This window comes from Rissa tridactyla, chromosome 5 (genome assembly GCF_028500815.1).
Source record: "Rissa tridactyla isolate bRisTri1 chromosome 5, bRisTri1.patW.cur.20221130, whole genome shotgun sequence".
NCBI classification, from domain to species: domain Eukaryota; kingdom Metazoa; phylum Chordata; class Aves; order Charadriiformes; family Laridae; genus Rissa; species Rissa tridactyla.
The window spans coordinates 45906655-45924735 of record NC_071470.1 but is presented as its reverse complement, the minus strand read 5'-3'; the positions used below and the strand labels follow the sequence as shown (position 1 = coordinate 45924735).

The following is an 18081-nucleotide window of genomic DNA, read 5'->3' as shown; positions in this document are numbered from 1 at the left end:
CTTAAAAAAAAATAAATAGAAAACCACTTCACCTTTGAACAGTTTGTCTTTATTATTAGACTTTTGAGTTGTAAACACTGAAAACTGCAGTACAGGGCAAACGAAAGAAGCAGCTCCCTTTATCCTTTTCCATGAGTTAGTGCATAGATTTAAAAGTTTAGAAAAAAAAAAATCAAGCAAACATTTTAGCATAAGCTGCCTTCTCTTTCTCCTTTTGCGCTTTTATCTTCTGCTTGATTCTGAGTGTTTCCGTCTGGATAGCTGCATAAAAAGAAAATCCATGATAAAGTTATTGTAATCTCTCCATGTTAGGTCTCCTAATATGTCAAGACCAGGTAACGCTGCTGCAACTTGCCAGGTTATTTCATTTAATAGAACTGCGTTTAATCGTCTAATTAAATTAATTAATCATCTAATTAATTAAATAATCTAAGGGACAGATACCTTGTCCTTTACTCTGTTTCACCTGGTAAGAGGAGGGTTTCATCAGGTAGAGGAGGGTGTAGCAAGCATAGTATTGGTGCCAACACAGAATTTATGAGTTAAAAATCTTATCCAATTAGAACAGGAAATGAAGAAAGTTAGTAAGGCCCCTGTGAGAGAGGGAGATGGTTCAAGAGGCTGACCTCCAGAAGCAGGTTTCCCAGCGCGACAGAAGCATCACTGCTGTATGAAAACAGGTTTTTCCACCTTAGTGGGCTCTGCACATCAGTGTTTAAGCTGTTAGAAGCCGGCGGTTTAGGCATCGCACTGGTAAGATTTCCTACTAAATACTCTCCTGGTTACTTTGTTAGATTATAATAATAAAAAAAAAATTATTAAGAAACAGCTTTATTTTACCTTTGTCTTCAGGGGCTATTTCATGAGCCTTTTTAAGATCAGCCTTAAATAAAAGAGAAATATAAATTAATGTTCTGATTAACTGTTCAGATTTAAAAAAAAAAAAATATTAAATAATGTGATCATTACCAATGCCTGATCGAGATCTTTTATTCCCTGCCATCCTTGAGCCCGTCTGTAGAGAGCTTTAGTATTTGCTGGATCTATTTTAAGAGCCTGTAAATTTAATAAAACTGTCACATTAACATTTGATATACTTCACAGCCTCCCATCTCCACAAATGGCACAGTTCACACCAGCAATCTCCCCAGTTGGTTTGAGGGTAAGCTGTCAAAACATTAACTGTGTAAAAAGGAACAGTATAGTGTAGCACACTGAATAGCTAGCTAATCAGTTTTAATATCACTGCACCAGAAGTGGTCTTTTGTGAAGGATGAGCATATGTGAAGATAAAATGGAACCTCTGTCTGTCTGTCTGTCTATCTATGTCAAGGTAAAGGTCTTGCTGCAGTTCAAACTATCCTAACCTTGATTCTCATAGTACAACTCTCTATTGCAGCTCCTTCACACCAAAGAAACCCCTCAAATGGCATCATAAAGAAAACAGGCAGATTTCCTGTAAAGCTTTTTTTCACTGTAGGCTAGAAAGATACATGCAGGCAATCCATCTCACGCTTCAGGAACCTTGCCAGGTACCAGTCGTTATGTCTTTTTTCAGCTGAATGGTTTCACTAATGTGTATATGCCAGCTCTAATATGACAGTATCAAAATAGGAAATAAAATGGATGGGCAAAGAGATTGTTCCACTATTTGATTACTTAAATTATTTAGTTGCAGTACCTCAGTTAATTTGGCTAGCTAGGTGTTTTGCTTTCTTGTCTGTGAAGTTCACATTCTTTTTTCTTACTGCAGATAGTTCTGTAGTGTGCCCTTTATTATTAAAGAATATGGTTCCTCAGTGATTAGAGGAAATCTCTTTGCACGAACGTGTGGCTTTATTAATTTCATTTATTAACTTTAGTTCATTAATTAAGAATTACAGACATTAGACAATGCATCCATATTTTTTTAAATCACTTCACATTTGGCTGTTCATATAAGGGAAGTCCTACTCTGGGCATTCATCCTGATCTGTCTGCTCTAAAGCCTAGAGCCTCTTCTCTGTCAAGAATTAGAAAATTAGGTGTCCCTGTTGCGCACACACCGGTAGCATTCCTTATTTTTAGCTCGACCATTGTGCTTACAGCTATTTTAAAGCAAAGTTTGTTTGAACAGGTTCAGCCGTTTGTAATTCCTTTTTACACCAAATAATGCATGTATTACAGATTGTTAATTTAAAACACCTTTGGCCTTTAGGAAATCATAAAAGCAAAAATGTATAGTTTCTTATTAACAATTAGTTTGAACTCTACTAGTTAATCTTAGGAAACTGGTGTTCTGATTAAAGCACTGATAGACCGTTTAACAGTTGTGATTAAGGCATAAGCTAAATACATTACTGAAGTCTGTTACAGCTATGGAGTTGCCTTTATCTAATAATCCTGTGATCTTTAAAAAAAAAAAAAAAGGAAGTAGTTGGGTTTTTTTTCCTCAATGGCAAGTATTATGATTAGTAATTTATATCTGTAACACTTAAATGCTGTTTCAATTTCTACCTGTTTCTAGATGACAGATATCACATTACAGAGTTTTTGTATTCTTTTTCTCTCCCCATTTGTCCATTCTGACGATAGGTTTATGAAAGTTTTTCATGCAGTAATGCCGTCAGCAGGCTAGAAAGCGAGCCAGCTCTCCAAAGACCCCTCACGCAAAGATCAGCTGAGACTCCCGCTTTCGGCACGAAGCCCTAGGAGATGCTGCTCAGGATCCTCTGCTGACAGATAAGACCATTCTTTACTCTGTTTCCTTCAAAATTTCCGAGTTTTACTGAATTATATAAAGTTTCCTCAAATTCTGTCAGTATATCTATGTCACTGTTCCTTTTTTTTTTCTTTAATTCTATTATTTTTCAGTTATTTCTGTATTTATTGTTTCCTTCCTTCTTTCTTCCTGTTCACTGGCTTCATTTCACCACTGAGCCTACCTGAAAGGGCTTTAGTTAGAAAAGTCACTTCTATGAATAAAATGCAAGACCATCAAACCTAAAGGCAAGTAAAACGTTTTGCTCATACTGGTCTTCCAGAGAAAAGCACTCCTCCTTCACTGAAGACAGTTTAACTGTTTGTAATAGAAAAATTAGCTCTGCTCTGAGGAAACAAAACTGACAGTGACAGTGTGCGCCACTTCTGTCAGTAAGCGACAGCCCTTAATCGTTTGTTTCTAATGCGTAGTTTCCATTTCAAAATCTTTAAAAAAAAAAAAAAGCCACATAACACACTGGAAAGTTAGTAATAACTTCACTATCAGCCTTCTACTTTGTTTACTTTCAAATCATAAGCTTGTTAGAAAACTCTTAAAACTTTGTCATTTCAGTCTCCGTTTTCTATGAAGGCCAATTGTTAATCAAAATATTAAGCATAAAATTTACCTCTGAACAACTTTCAATGGCTCCCTGCCAATCCGACAGTTTTAGTTTACAAGCGCCAATGTTTAAAACGCAGGTCAAAGCAACAGTCTTTAACTTTGGTTTGTCTGCCTCCTCTGCCACTGCTTCAGAAGCTTCTACATACCTGCCGAAAAACAGATGTACGAAGAGCGTGTATTAGTGTTGCAACTTCCCTTTTGTTCTCCCTTAGCTATCTGTGAACTGGCCTCTCCAAACTGCTATTTTTAAAGCAGTTTCAATTCCACTGTTACAAATATATATTAAATCAAATAGATAAGACCTACCCTGACAAAAAGATGAACTCACTGGCAAATGTTTTCCTGTAACTCCTATCCCTCCTGTGTACTAACAGCATTCTTTTTCTTAAGACTATTCTAGATTGCATGAAACCATTAGAATTTATCTCAATGACCATGTATTCTCAAAAAACATGTTGCTCATCAGTGGCAAAAAGCTGACACCATCACTGCACCTTCTACATTCATGGGAATCTTCATATCTTCTTCAATTCCCTCAGCAATATTTTAATTAATTTAGGCATTTACAGCTAAAAGCTGAAGCTAACTTGACTTTGTAAAGGGGCATTAGTAACTCCTCCTTCTTTCTGCTGTCTTTCTTCATGAACTTTTTCCTGAACTTCAGAACTGACATTGGTTCAGGACTAAGCCACATCATTTACTGCATCTCTGTTTCATAGGCAAATTGTATCTCATTCTTCTTCACTTACAATGTGCTAATGCTGTCAGGTTTTTTATTTCAAGTGGCAAATGTCTGTTGTGGACATAAAAGTTCTAACTCTCTTAATGGCCTACTTGACAGAACTTCTGTGGCTTTTACTTAAAAAATAAAAATCATGTGTTTGCATACATTTTAAGCATGCCATGATCAATGCAGTCTTTGCGGATCCGTGTCTATGTAAATTTAACTTTTGCATGCCCTGTCCTTTGCGTGTTGCATGGTTTGTATACAACTTTGGACCACAGAAATAAGTAATACTTAAAAAGTAAATTAGACATAGTCCCAGTGATTTTTCCACTTGCTGGGCATCATGCAAAAAATGAGAACCAGAAGAGAGAGAAAATGGTAAAAAGCTAAGGAGAGTTATAATACAAATCTGTGTTATGTTCAAAACAAACAGAATATACTTCTAATATTTATAAGTTACACCAAAACATGAAAGACTGCAACCATTTTGGAAACCAAATTAGAGTTTCCAAGTCAAAGAAACCAGTAAGATGAATATCAAGGGAGACACTAGGAAGTAATACATTTTTTTTTGTCAAAAAAGTGTCAATTCTTACATATTGAAAAAACTGGTTAAGCAGCAATAAGCCAAGAAAAAGAATGGAAGGTTATAATGGTTACCGTTGGTAAAAAGAAAAAAACAACATTGCTAGGTGAGTTGTACCTCAGACATAGGAGCTGATAAGAGCTATTCTATTCCTGTCAGTTCTGGCAAAGTGCCAGCTAAAGTACACTATCTTACCTAAAGTATTAGATTTTAAGATACAACAACAGGGCATGTCCACAAAACTACGACCTATAAAGAAGAGCTTGAACGATCAGGTTTGTTTAGTCTAGAAAAGTTACTGTCCTTTCCATTGACAAGGACAAATAAGCACCAAATAGAAGACCCCTGCTCAAACTGGAAGAGCCTTCATTGGGTGTGCTTAGGAGTGAGCAAGACAATTAATTGTAGGGGATGGCACAGTTATACCTGATATTTACCTACGAATGGGGGCAGGAAATGGACAGATACAACACACAGTTCCTTAAAGATCCATTCCAGCCTTTTTTCTGTATGATTTCTAAAAGGTTTACACAGAAATCCTACTGAGTCTGGGTTTTTGTTGGTCTATGATGGGCTTTTTAAGGGCAAGGGAGACATTGTATCTTGGTTTAATACCTGTAATTATTAATTTTTATGCTTCAGAAAGACATCACTTGTTTGAAACCCAGTCAGCTGAAGCATTAAATATGCCTGAATTATTTTTCTTTCATTGTTGTTACTGATAGTTAACCAGTGATCATTAAGAAGGTGGGGATAAAGGTAAATATAACTTTAAAAAAAAGTTTTTAGCAAAAGCTCATATACATAAAGTCAAAAGCATGAAAAGAAGAAAGGAACAGAGGAGCAGTATGGAAACAAAAGCAGAACAACCATGATTTTGAAGGCAACTCTGAATTATACATGGAGTCAGGATGATGGTATGGAGCCTCAAAAAAAAAAAAAAAAAAGAATTCATAAGGGTCACATTTGGGGGCACCCTCTCTTGAACTTATCAATTTTCTAAACCTACTGGTTTTTAGAAATCAGAGAAAAAATATCTCCCTCCTTCCCTGTTCGTTAACTACCCTGTATATACTACTGTGCTTTTCTTCCCAGTTATGAACCAGCACAACAAGAGTATTAAAAAATGAGCATTTAGTCTGTTCCAAACAATACTTCCTGCCCATAGCTCTTACCTAGCAATGAGTAGAAGACCTACTTGAATAATTAGCTAAAAATCAACCGGATGTTTTCCAGATTCAGAGGGCTCTTTTTTAAAAAAAGAAAGAAAAAGTAAAGAGCACAGCAACAGGCACTTTTTAAATGCACATATCATTGCTTGATAGCAGTATTAATTTGGGTTATAGGAACTACCTGATTGAATGATGATAGCCTTACCGTAAACTTTTACTATACTTTTTAGCTGCCACTGCCCAATTTTGCGATTTGAAGAAAGTATTTCCTATATTCTTTATGTCTTCTGCTATGGCCACAATCTTGTCAACCTAATAAAATAGATGGAAAATATAAAGGATGAATGTACTTATGAAAGAAGTCTTGAATTACTTTAATGTTTAACAGTAGGATCCCATGTCCATCCTCTTTCAAAGATTATTATAAAATCTCAGAATAAAAATATTCCAATTTTAGACAAATACTAGCTTCAAACCACTCCTGTAGTATACTCTACTTCATGTAACACAACAGTCTGAAAGATGAAATTCCTAATGAGTTTTCTACAGTATAAAGGGTGAGAAAATACCAGAGACAACACAGCAGTTCAACTTCTTCCCCTAAGTGCTGCTACCCACAGAGATATATATATAAAGGTGCTGACCTTTAGGTTTATTATATATATATATAAAGGTCCTGTTGTTTATAGAAAAGAAGGCATGTTAGCAATCAACGTATTCAACCAAGACTGCTTTATCCTTAAGAAAATTTTGTCATCTCCTTCTCAAAATGGTATTAGTCAACCTGAACTCTGCACGCTCTTAAACTAGAAGTCATTATCAACACAATTCTCCTTCTCTCAAAACACTTAAAACATCCATGGAAGAAGAAAAAGAACAACTGCCTGTTTTTATCAAATCCATCATTTCTGTTTCCAGACTGGCATACATTTCAAGTGTTAAGTTACTTTTCCAGTGTCAAGAAACAGTTTATAATTACTGCTGTCTATACCACAGTTGTCTTAAGCTCTGTCAAATGTATGTATTGCCATTGGTAATACTATCAGTTTACACTTCTACCCTACTAGAATTAATGACCTTGAAAAAAACCGATCACAGTTTGAGACCAATGTCACCGTGGTTTCTCTGGTTAGTTTAGATGTACAAGTTTAAGGTTAAAGGAGGCAAGCACCTGCCAACTTCAGTTCTGAACCAAAGCAAATGCTATCCAAAAACATTTTCGCAAGCTGAAGTGCTTCTCAACAACCAGATACAAGGAGTTTCGGATTTCTAGCTGTAATTTTTTTTGCTATTCTAATTCTGTATTTGGAATCTACACATGCAGCCGCCTTTTTTTTCCCCTCTCACAAAACACTGTTTGATTGACGCCGCCTGTCTATTTCACTTGCATGATAAAAGTAAAACCTGCAGAAGAGCTGCTTTCACCAGTCCGCTTCCTAACCCAACAACAGGTCTTCCTTCAGTCTGAACAACTTGAAAAGCAAACAGCTACTGGGAATTGAGAACAACTAGCTCTAGGGTAGTAAAAATCTTTTGAAAAGGCTGATCTTCTATTATTTCTAGTAAGTGAGAAAAAATCTTTTTAGGGGTGGATATTTAAAAAGTTGCACAGAAAAAGGGTGCAGGTAAAACGCTAAGTTAGCCATCTGCTGGATGGAGTTCTAGAAATTGCAATTTATCACTACAGCACAAAAAGAAAAGTAAAAAGAAATGAAGAACAGAAAGAAATTAAGTGTAATAATTGTAAGTATTTGTATTTTTAGTTACTGGGCAAAAAAATCAGCTGCAATTAGCACTGAAAAAAAGAGACTGCAATCCCCTCTCAGTGTTCTCTTTCCTAAAATTGAATGTCACCGTTTAATCAGGATCTTGATCAATTCTTAAGAAAGAAGGCTTAGTGAACATCATCACAGACACCATGTAACTCAGATTACCTACATGTCTCGCATTCTGTAAAATACCTTAAAAGAAAAATACTTACATCTTTCAAGTCTATATCTGAATCTTCAGGAAAATCTGGATAAGCATCTCCAGATCCATCCTGGGGAACAATGCCCCAGTCATCTCCTTCCTTTAGCTCTCCACATTCTGCGATGACGCACAACTGAAAAAATAAAATGTAAATAGCAATATTGCTTATTAAGACAATTTCCTCCAAAAAAGCCACAACTTCTGAATGCTGAGTGCAGTGAAAATTCTTTTTCATCTGTTGTTTGGGTGCATTGATTTCAGAAACCCATCACATCATTAGCCAATCCTCATCGGAAGGCTTTTATCACAGAAAGTGTTGCCTTCAGAGAAGCAGCATTCCAAGAACACCATACCCATGCTCCACGGAGAGGCTGGAAGAGGAACTGGCAGCAAGCTGAGATGCAGCAACACACAAGACATGGAATTTCCACTACATTAGAGAAGACGGTTCTTTCTCAAACTGGTAAGTCTTTTAAAGTTACAGAGGTATTAATTTTTCAAACCACCACAAACTGACATGACCTACACACCAATTGCTTTTCCAGAAAATGTTTTTTCTGACCTAAAATTCATAATAATTACATATCACTTAGGTAGGGTTGTGAATGCCACCTTTTAATTTCGTCACTCATCCTACACTTCTAACTGTGCAGTTCCACCTTCACCCTGATAAAGGCTGCCACCCTCACAGCTGCGTCGAATAAATTGTTTGTGGAAATTCACAGCAAAAGAACAAAAAGCCCCTTAATTAGGATAGTAAAATGGAAATTAACACTGTTAGTAAAAATAACTGGTTAACATTTAATAGTTCTAAATGTTACACCAAGCATTTAGAAGAAGTTAATATACAGGATATCATGGAAGAATAAACATAAACATAAAGTGCTTTGGATTTTGCTTACCTTAACAGGATTTTCTCCATTTACTTCAACGTTTTCTAGTATTTTAACTACACCCATTCCTTTGATCACTTGGCCAAACACCACATGTTTCCCATCCAGGTGAGAAGTAGGCACCGTTGTAATAAAGAACTGAGAGCCATTAGTACCAGGTCCTGCATTTGCCATGCTCAGCAGCCCTGGTTTATCATGCTGCATTGGGGGAAAAAAATCACAACCAACACATAAAAGATCTGTTATAAAACCCATACTTAAGATTCTGTAAGGCTATTAATATATATAGCAAGGACAGCCACAATGACACCTTGGTAAACCAGACAGTTACATACAGTTGACAACTAATTCTACCTGTCATGATTGAAGAGGGCAAATTGCCCAGCTCTGCATCTTTACTTGCCACCTAGCAGCCCAGCAGCAGAGCCACACGTGGGACCTGATGCTGTAACACCTGTCTGCTTCCTGTACTCTCAATTCCCTGCACAGCTGCTGAGTTTAGACAGATCACCTGAGAGATCTGTGAAGTTCCTCGCTGGATTATTCAAGACCGCTGGCCTCAAGAAACAAAGCAAACCACCACTTCAACCAACTTTAATGTTAAACTGTCAAGATGGGTATGTACTGTTAGTTTTATAAGGGCTACTCACACGATGTATGTCATAGAACTATGGGGTTTAGGGGACTGTGGTCTTTATTATTTAAAAGTCGGTGGGTTTTTTTTAACACCTTCACTTTCCTAGAAAGTCAGTTTTTATTCTGTTGGGATTTTTAACCACCTAATTATTTTGGCTTACGCTACCAGGCCACAAACTATCAAAAATTTATTAAAACAGCCCCACATGAGAAGATACCGTTTATCTTGTTTCCCGTAAGTACTTTTTCCTTCTCTGAAATAAGAATTATCTTGCTCCATCACACAGATTATTTAATTTTCACTTGTACTGCAAAAATGTACTTTTCATATATGTTGTGAATCTCTTGTTGTTAAACTGGCATGACACAGTCATTAAGATCTTACTATTCTCCCCAAGTTGATCTGGTTATTAAGTGCAAGGAATTCTGTTTAACACAAGTCAGTATGTTACACCAAGACCCTGGTATGTGACTGAAGCATGCAAGCTGCAGTATTCCTAAGAAACCTGATACTGTGGGGAGGAGCTGAGGACAAAAAAAAAAAGTATAGCAGCATAGAGGAGATGGAAGCAGAAATTGCTGTGAAGCAGACCTTGATCTCGACAGGAGGTTGATTAGTTTGAGAAAACAGTCTGAGATGGCTGTATTTAAGCATCTGGTTTGCTCCTCTAGTCTCTACTACTTTGAAGAACATGTTGTTTTGAAAACTGTTTTCCCACGCGTTTGGATTTCCATGGTGGTAGGGAGAACTCCTGGACTGAGGTGTTCATCTGGTCATAAGGCACAAAGAGTCTGAAGCTTTACACCAGGATTTGGCTCAGGAACTCTGGGAAAAGGTTGTACAGCTGAGAGCTAGAATTGCACCTAGCCAGCAGAAGGCTACTGGAATAATCTTGGCTTTGTGTCTTCTAATCTTGAAACTCATCCTGGGAATCAGAGATAGCAAACGACACAGAGGAAGCCTGTGTTTCACAGCAAGAGAAGGCGTCTGGTAGGAAGCCTGCAGGAGTGCAGCCTCCAAAACAAACACCTGACATTTTGCATCGTAGTTGCTGACAAGTTAATCAGAAAGAGTTCCCCCATGGGAGATTTTTGCAAGTAACATTGGAGGCTGGTCACCGATTCACTGCCCAAGAGGCAGAGTAAGACCTGTAAATCTTACTTTTTTTTTTTTTAATTACAGCTAATGCTAGACAGCAATGGTTCGTAAACAAAGAGACAAGTAACAATAAGCTCTGGTGTTGCCTCACACCTGCACGTTTACCTTTTATCTGTAAAGATCTGGAGGACAAGTTGGAAAGTTATGGATGGCAGTCTGGTGGCTCTGATGATGATACTCACACGCAACCCCATTTAATTTGGGACCAAGTCTCAACATTAGACCCATGATAAGAGTCCCTATTATATAAACAGAATTGTGGTCACTCATGCATTTTCTTATCAGAAGTGTTTGGAAAAACACTGCAGATAGATAGATAGTTTTTCCCATGGTGGTTTCTGCTTGTCATTTTGTAAGCTTAGAAAGTGAGTAAAAAAGTCGGGACAAAATCAGATTCTCTGATGGATTCAAGTCTTGCAAAACTATGCCATGGTAACAACACTGCTTGAGGACTGTGTAAGTTGGGTGTTCCACAACAGTACAGCCATTAGCTGGAGAAGTGACACCAAAAAAAGCCTAGTGGGATTGATCTGACATCGTAAGCTGACTACTGACGAAGTCTTGCAGTTTATTGCAATTTACAGGAAACCATACAAACAACACAAGAACAAACAGGTAGCTCCAGTGTCCTCAGGTGTCAACAACAACAACTCATTGTTGTCCCAGACAGAGGACTCTGCAGGATTGCTAGATTAAGTGCAATATCCAGTGATAGGCACTTAACTCCCACTAAAATCCTACCATACGTGGCCAACCGATGATTGGAATTGAGCTCCCAGACTCTGTACAAGATCCAAGGGAGTTCTTCAGCTCATCCCTGGCACGCTGACTTTTCTATTAGCTGAGCAGTCAGAGAAGTACAGAAATGGGGATCACCTGCATTGCATTCATAATTGCCTCCAGATCTCACTTGACAGTACAAACAAAAAAGTCACAATGACACAGTCTCCTTCTTCAGGGAGCTAGAGATCCTGTGACAAGGACCAATGCAGAAGAGTAACTTTAAGCAACAGTGCTATGGGCACCACCATAGCAAGTGCCAGACCTCAGAGAGCATCTCTCACAACTGTAATTAACTCTGTGATGAATGCTGGAGCTACCTTTCCAGCTATTACTCTGAATGCCTGATTAGTGGAGGACTGCTGTATTTTCTTTTCCGAAAATACTGTTCGGAGTCAAGCACCATTGCAGTCAGGGCTTTGTTTTAACCACAGGACAACAATGTCTGTAAGTTTTTTAGCGAGTGTTGTTGAGGAGTCATTCACATGCTATCACATAATAACAAGATATGAAAACGGTTAATGCCAGTACTGAGAATTGTTACACCTACAGCAGCGGGTGTCCTGACTGTTGTAAGGGGTACTTGCGGAACACCTTATTTTTTTTGTTTCCAGAGAGTACTCCCGCCCAAGTTCAAGATGTGATTACTGATAGTTCAAGCACAGGGGATTTCTTCCAGACACACAGCCCTTTATGTACAGCTGAGAACATAGATGAGCACTCAAAACAATTAATATGGTTGCCACTTTTCTTCAGAATAGCAAAGTCTGATAGCCAAAAAATGTAAGTCACAGTGTACAGGTAATACTTAAATTTGGAGATCTTAGAATACTGTATAAATTGCAGGCTTAAGGTACACACGCCTACTGTAGAGTATGGTGAAAAGCAGTCGTCTTCCCTTTCTGGAATACCCACTTTTAAAGAAAGGTAGAACTAAGATGCTTTTAAAAAAAATTAAAATACAGAAGGCAAATATTTCTTCCTCAAAAGCATAAAAAAGAATCAATCTCATGCCAAAAGACAGACCCTGGAAGCATCAACTGTATTTGATTTTGATGACAAAGAGAAGCCTGAAGAATAGTAATGGACGTTTTGAAGGTTATGCCTTTGCAAAAGAAAAAAGACAAGACACAGGACACATTCTGAGAAAACTGTTGTTCCAAGAACTGTACTTGTGAAGTTGTGTGTGTAAATCACGTGCACCTACAGTCTTCCTGGTGTTACTAGATGTTGATTTCGAGGACAAAGACCATTTTAGAATCTCCTACTCTTGCAGCGCAGCTCCCTCCTCTCTTCCCACAGCTGGGCTGACAAAACTGCTTGTGGGACTGCACTGATGGTTGCTAGTGATGAAATAGGGAGCTGATACACGAGCGGGAATAATGGGAAGGGTAGGAATTTCTGCCAAGAAAGCCAGCATCTCTTAAAATGACATCCTCAAATTGAGACCTTTGCATATTCAAAAGCTTGCTTTGTTCAAAGCACATTCTTCCAACATCTTAGGTGAAAAAAAGCCATTCATAAACAGCGTTTTACTTCTCATATCATTAAAAATAACTGTAGTGGGGAAAATGATTTCTTTTAAATTCTCCTTTGGATTAATCCTGCAGTCTACCATGGATTCCCCGTTTCTTAAATAAGAAAGGTATTTCTCACATCTAATCTTATGAATTTTATTAGTATATGGGAAAAAAAAGCATAAAATCGATTTAATGTTAACATACTATATATTCTTCAAAGTTTGCCATTCTTAAAATAGTATCCCTACTTCAATGAGAACTAAAAAACTGTTTCGAATGAATTTCTGATGGTGCAATTAAAAAGAAAATTTAAACTATGGTTATCTTTGTCTTAATGAGGTTGACCTCATGTTGTATGTATTCATACCCGTATTTGTTCTGTATTCAACAAAGACTTTAAGGACAAACTAGTTTGGGGCTTTTTTGCTGCATTCTTTCCACTGCTTAAAAATACATTAACCTTGAACTAAAGAGGGTTAATTCTGAACTTGAAGAAAAATAAAAATCACTGAAACCTCAAAAATTGAATACAATTAGTATTTTCAATAGAGTACCTTATAATGAAAGTTTTCATCTTCAAATTTTTCACCATATATACTTTCTCCACCTGTGCCATTTTGGTTTGAGAAATCTCCACCCTGGATCATAAATTCCTTAATAACTGTAAAAGAAAATAATTATAAAATACAGCAGCAAGGCAGGAAAGGCATGAAGAAAAACAATTCAGAGGTGAAAAGATATCCCTGTCACCAGCACCTGCGCCTAAATAAAACCGAAAACCACCTTCTATTTATCAAGTCTCCCCTAAGTGCTCCTTTTCAGTTAAGTGGACATCACTTGATATTTAATCCTTTACCTGAAATCCATTTCAACCTATTCACAACTCACAATAAACTAGTTTAGTTTTACTATTACCAACTTACTAGTAAATTTATAATTTACTATTGTCAATGCATAGTAAAAACATTTAGTCATCGGGAGGATCAAAAAGTCAAACACTTACTTTCAGTCAAGTTACTTCTTAAAGAAGTGCTCCAAAATATTATTTAACATTATTTCAAATACCGACAATGGAGGATTTCTGTTACCAACAGGAAAACATAGGATTTCATAGAACTTACTTCTGTGGAAAGGACATCCTTTATAATGGAGAGGTTTTCCAGTGGTAGGCCCTGTTCCTTTTTCTCCTGTACATAACGCACGGAAATTTTCAGCAGTTTTAGGTACGACGTCAGCAAATAATTCAAAGACAATGCGTCCAACTGAAATGACAGAGAGAGAATGAGACCTGTTTTTAAGTCCTGTCCTTGTTATGGTGATGTGGCCATTACAGGGCAAAGTACATTAATGTTTCAGACTTGATTATTTTTACGTAGGTTACTATAAAATTTACATTTGGGGATTGTTCCATGGCAATCACTGAATGAGTTACATTAGGTTTTAAGCCAAGTTATTACCAACAATGAACTCCACTATGGAGAATAACTTAGGGGGTATAAAGACTGATTCTGCCAAAAAGTAACAAAAATGCGTTTTCTGCAAAAAAATATATGCGGGAAATCACACACACATATATTAAAGCCAGATTATGTATTTTAATATCATACTTATTTCATGTCTATTTTAACATACGTATGTAGCTTGTTCAATCAAAAATAGATATAATTTTTTAAAAGGCTGTTTTGTGGAGACTTTTATTTGATCAAAAAGCTTATGCCAAATATGTACACCAACCTTACTCCTCATTTTCTTAAACCCTAATTTTACTAAGACACAGTAACACTTCATGTGCAACACTTCATGTGCATATGAATAATGGCTCTTTACAGTCAGATGCTACAAGCAATCGTTAAATCAAAAAACGTACACGTTTTAACTAAAGGGAGTGAAACCTGAGTAGCTAACAGGTCCTGTAATAGTCGATAAATGGATTCTGTGTCAAATTCTCATCTTCTTACAAACTGGCTTCTCAGGGAGCTATTTCTCACTCCTAGCAGCTGCCATCAGCTGATGCTCCTGTTTTCTCATCAGCCTCACAGTCAATTAGTTAACATAACTCTACCGGAAGCTAAATGTAAATATATTAATTCTAATTAATACAGGAATGAAAACAAATTAGACAACTGAAAGTCAGTAAGAGGCAAATCATCTTGCAGATGTTCTTCTTTTATTCTTTTGAGTAGCAGAATGAATAAATGAGAGGCAATATCCTGACAAAAAGGCAGTGTCTATGGAAATGTTGAAAACCTATGCTTTCAAGTATTAACCCAGCTTCCGTGTTGTCGTTTTCTTATTTCTATGTTGACCGTCTGCCCAGATTGTTGAATGACCTCTGGCAACACAGGCGATGCCAAGAGGATGACTGGGACAGCCGCGCTTTTCCCCGGGCAGACCAGTACCGCCCGGGGCCCCTCAGGCCGGCTGCCCAGTGAGGCCTGACATGATGTGGCGTGTCCCCAGGACATGGCGGGGTGTCACGGCTTGAGGGCGGGAGACGCAGCCTGACCAGCCTGTGGGTCGCTGTGATCAAGGCCGAGCTGGGCACCCCGACAGCACGCGTGTAGGCGCAGACCGCTGCCACGGCCACCCCAGGGACAAACACGGTGCGGGGCACACGGGCTGTGCTCGGTAGGGCGAGGCTATGCGGGGACGGGTCGCTGGGGTCACCCATGGCGGTGATGCTCCCCTGCATCTCCCACGAATACCCCTCTCAGCTGGGAAGCCACGGCGGACAGGGTCATGACAGAACACGCAGCCATGTTGCCTTCCCCTCCGCTTCCTCGGGCCTGTTCCATCCGGCGCGGGAACCTCTGTGGGAGGGCGCAGGGCCCGGCGGGGAGGCTCCTCCCGCCCCACAGGAGGCCCGTGTTTCTCCCCCTCCGGCGCGGGGCGTGGGTGCTGGCAGCCCGCGGGGACAGCGCCCGGCGCGGCGCCACCGGCGCCCAACGCTCCCTCCCCGTCGAGAACATTCCGCCCCGCGGCCCGGCCCGGCCCGGCCCGGCCATAAGCCGCGCCGCTCCCGCCCGCTCCCCCCAGCACAGCCCGGCCCGGGCCCGGCGCGTCCCGCACAGGGGTGCCCCGGCCCCCCCGGCCCGGTCCCGGCCCCACCGCGCGGGTCTCGCCCGGGTCCCCGCCGCGATGGCCCCCTCCCGCCCCCCTCCCCACCTCGCTCGCCCCCGATGTCCACATCGAAGAAGGCGCGGGGGTTGCAGGGCTTGCTGGGCCGGGCGAGAGGGGACGGGTGCGACATATCGCAGCTGTCGGCCGCCGCGGTGACTCCGCCTGCTCGGCCGCCCACGATTCCGGCCGCCGCGGGGTCGGGGCAGCTCCCCGCTCCTCCCACCGCCGGGGGCGGGCGGGTGGCAGAGCGGGCCGCGTCCGCCGGGACAGGGGGGAAGTGAGGAACCGGCCCCCGAGTTAATGGCGGGGCGGGCCGCCGCGGAGAGCGGCGTCCCTCGGTGGCCCCGGCCTGGCCCGGCACCGCTGTGCGGAAGGGCCGGCCCTGGCGGCGGCCGGCGGGGCGCGGGGTACCGCAGGGCGGAGGGGGGGCCCCGCAAATGGCTGCGGGAAAGGCCTGGCTCTGCGGCCGGCCTCCAGGCGGCCTTAAATGACTTGGAGGTAATTGCAAAGGAAAAAGATTTCTTTCTTGAGGGTGTGTACACACGCAGAAGGCCTGGAAAGACGGGTAAGGAGAGGGATTTGTGATTTTGCCTGGGTTTATAGTTTTATGAGAGAAGTGCAGGCTTTGCGAACAGCTGCGAGCGCTGAAAAATGGGCAAATTGTCAGCAGTGGCTGTTGCCACATAAATGTTTAGAAACACCGAATAGCTCCAGTCTTCTTAAGGTCTGAAAGCAAAATGTGTTTCTTCGCAAAATATGAGTATCATGGTAAATGCTCGGAGGCAAACAATCTCTTTCAGCCACTTGTGTTGAGCAACGGATGTGAAAACCATCAACAGACTTTGTTGGGGTTCCTCAAGACACCATATTCCCAAGCAGATGAAGGGGCAACATGGACACATCCCATGCTCACTGGCATCATGAAGGCAAGGTGTGTGTTGAGGCAACAGCAGAAGGGGCGGAAAGAGTGCTGGTCTCTGACTCTTGCTACCTTAACCATCCTTGTGGGAATGCTGCTGGTGAAAATGAGCCTCTCTATTCCCTGGATTTATCTAATCCAACCCAGAAAACACTGCATTCATTCTTTGGTTCACAGCCTCCTCCAAAGGCTTTCCCCTCTAATTCATGTCGTCTTTGTGTGTTTGGACTTGAGCTTCATCAAGCTGGGTCTTCCTGTCTATCTCAGTATGTTCTCAGATGTCTCAGAGGGCAGTTGTAATTCCCAGATCAAAATAAAAGATAAAGTATCATTGATATTAATAATCGTGATCATTCCTACAGCCTCTGTACAGATGTTGGATAGAAAAGGTGATCAGCACCAAGTGCTGCTGCATGTTGCATCTGGGAACCCTTAACGGAAGGAAAAGCCATCTGCTACCATCTGGGAACACTCAGTAAGGAATCAGTGGAACCACGCTAAGGCATTTCTCTCTCTGAGCCAGGTCATCCAGCTGTGTCAGGGATTTCACATGCTCCACGATGTCAGAGGCCACCAGAGCTTTGAGTCATCTGTAAGTCACCAGGCATCTGGCCATGATCACTGGCGGAGATATTTTTATCATTACGCTGAGCAAAGGTGAGGAGCAGTGGCGTAGGAGAAGTGATCTCAGTGAGGCGGTTGCTAGCCAAGTGAGTACGGTCTAGAAGAGATTTCTTTAGCAGACATCAGAGTAAAGTGTGTTCTGTTGGTGTGTGTCCCCCGCAAGAGCTGTTGGCAGCTTCCTGTCAGGGAGAAGCAGTGATTCATTCTTCCAGGAGCAGACTTACACAGTCCCTGCAGTGTTTTTCCTGGCCAAATTGGAATAGTCTAGATTCTAGATTAGTAATTCATATTATAGTAGCTGCTCGGAAGTCTCTATGTGCAAGGTACTTTAGAGGTACAAAGAAAGAGGCAATCCCTGTGCTTATTCAAAGATGTGAGCTGAACAAGAGAGAAATTAAGCAACTTTCTCAGTGCCAGCAGGAGATTCTGGACAATATGTGAGCTGTATGAGTATCTCCCAAGCACTGCAGTAGTGTAATTACTATATAGATTCATTTATAGTCATTGACAGATTGTAAAAAACAAGTATGGTGTGACTTCTGTGGAGAATTTACTGAGTGATTTTATGTTCAAATTAATATATTAAGTTACACAATAAATTGATAAGTAA

At 40.4% G+C, this 18081-nt stretch overlaps 1 protein-coding gene across 2 annotated transcripts; it reads right to left on the bottom strand.

Moving 5' to 3' along the window:
- Positions 1 to 27: 27 nt before the first annotated feature.
- PPID (peptidylprolyl isomerase D) lies at positions 28 to 16187 on the bottom strand. 2 transcript variants are annotated; one of them, XM_054201728.1, is made up of 10 exons: positions 15974 to 16187; positions 13930 to 14070; positions 13363 to 13469; positions 8723 to 8911; positions 7831 to 7953; positions 6055 to 6161; positions 3369 to 3510; positions 970 to 1056; positions 841 to 883; positions 28 to 261 (listed from the first exon to the last, which is right to left on the bottom strand). In XM_054201728.1, exons 1-10 carry the CDS (start codon positions 16056 to 16058, stop codon positions 173 to 175), a joined length of 1113 nt encoding a protein of 370 aa, XP_054057703.1. In that variant the 5' UTR covers positions 16059 to 16187; the 3' UTR covers positions 28 to 172. The 2 variants fall into 2 exon arrangements, with proteins under 2 accessions (XP_054057703.1, XP_054057704.1); XM_054201729.1 differs by lacking the exon at positions 970 to 1056.
- Between the last annotated feature and the right edge of the window lie 1894 nt (positions 16188 to 18081).

Bases quoted from the DNA above. Each gene is read 5' to 3' on its own strand.
- PPID (XM_054201728.1), bottom strand. From the start codon at position 16,058: ATGTCGCACCCGTCCCCTCTCGCCCGGCCCAGCAAGCCCTGCAACCCC. The intron at 14,071-15,973 runs GTGGGGAGGGGG...CTGTCATTTCAG, and splicing joins GGACATCGGGGGCGAGCGAG to TTGGACGCATTGTCTTTGAA. The intron at 6,162-7,830 runs GTAAGTATTTTT...CTATTTTATTAG, and splicing joins CAGATATAGACTTGAAAGAT to GTTGACAAGATTGTGGCCAT.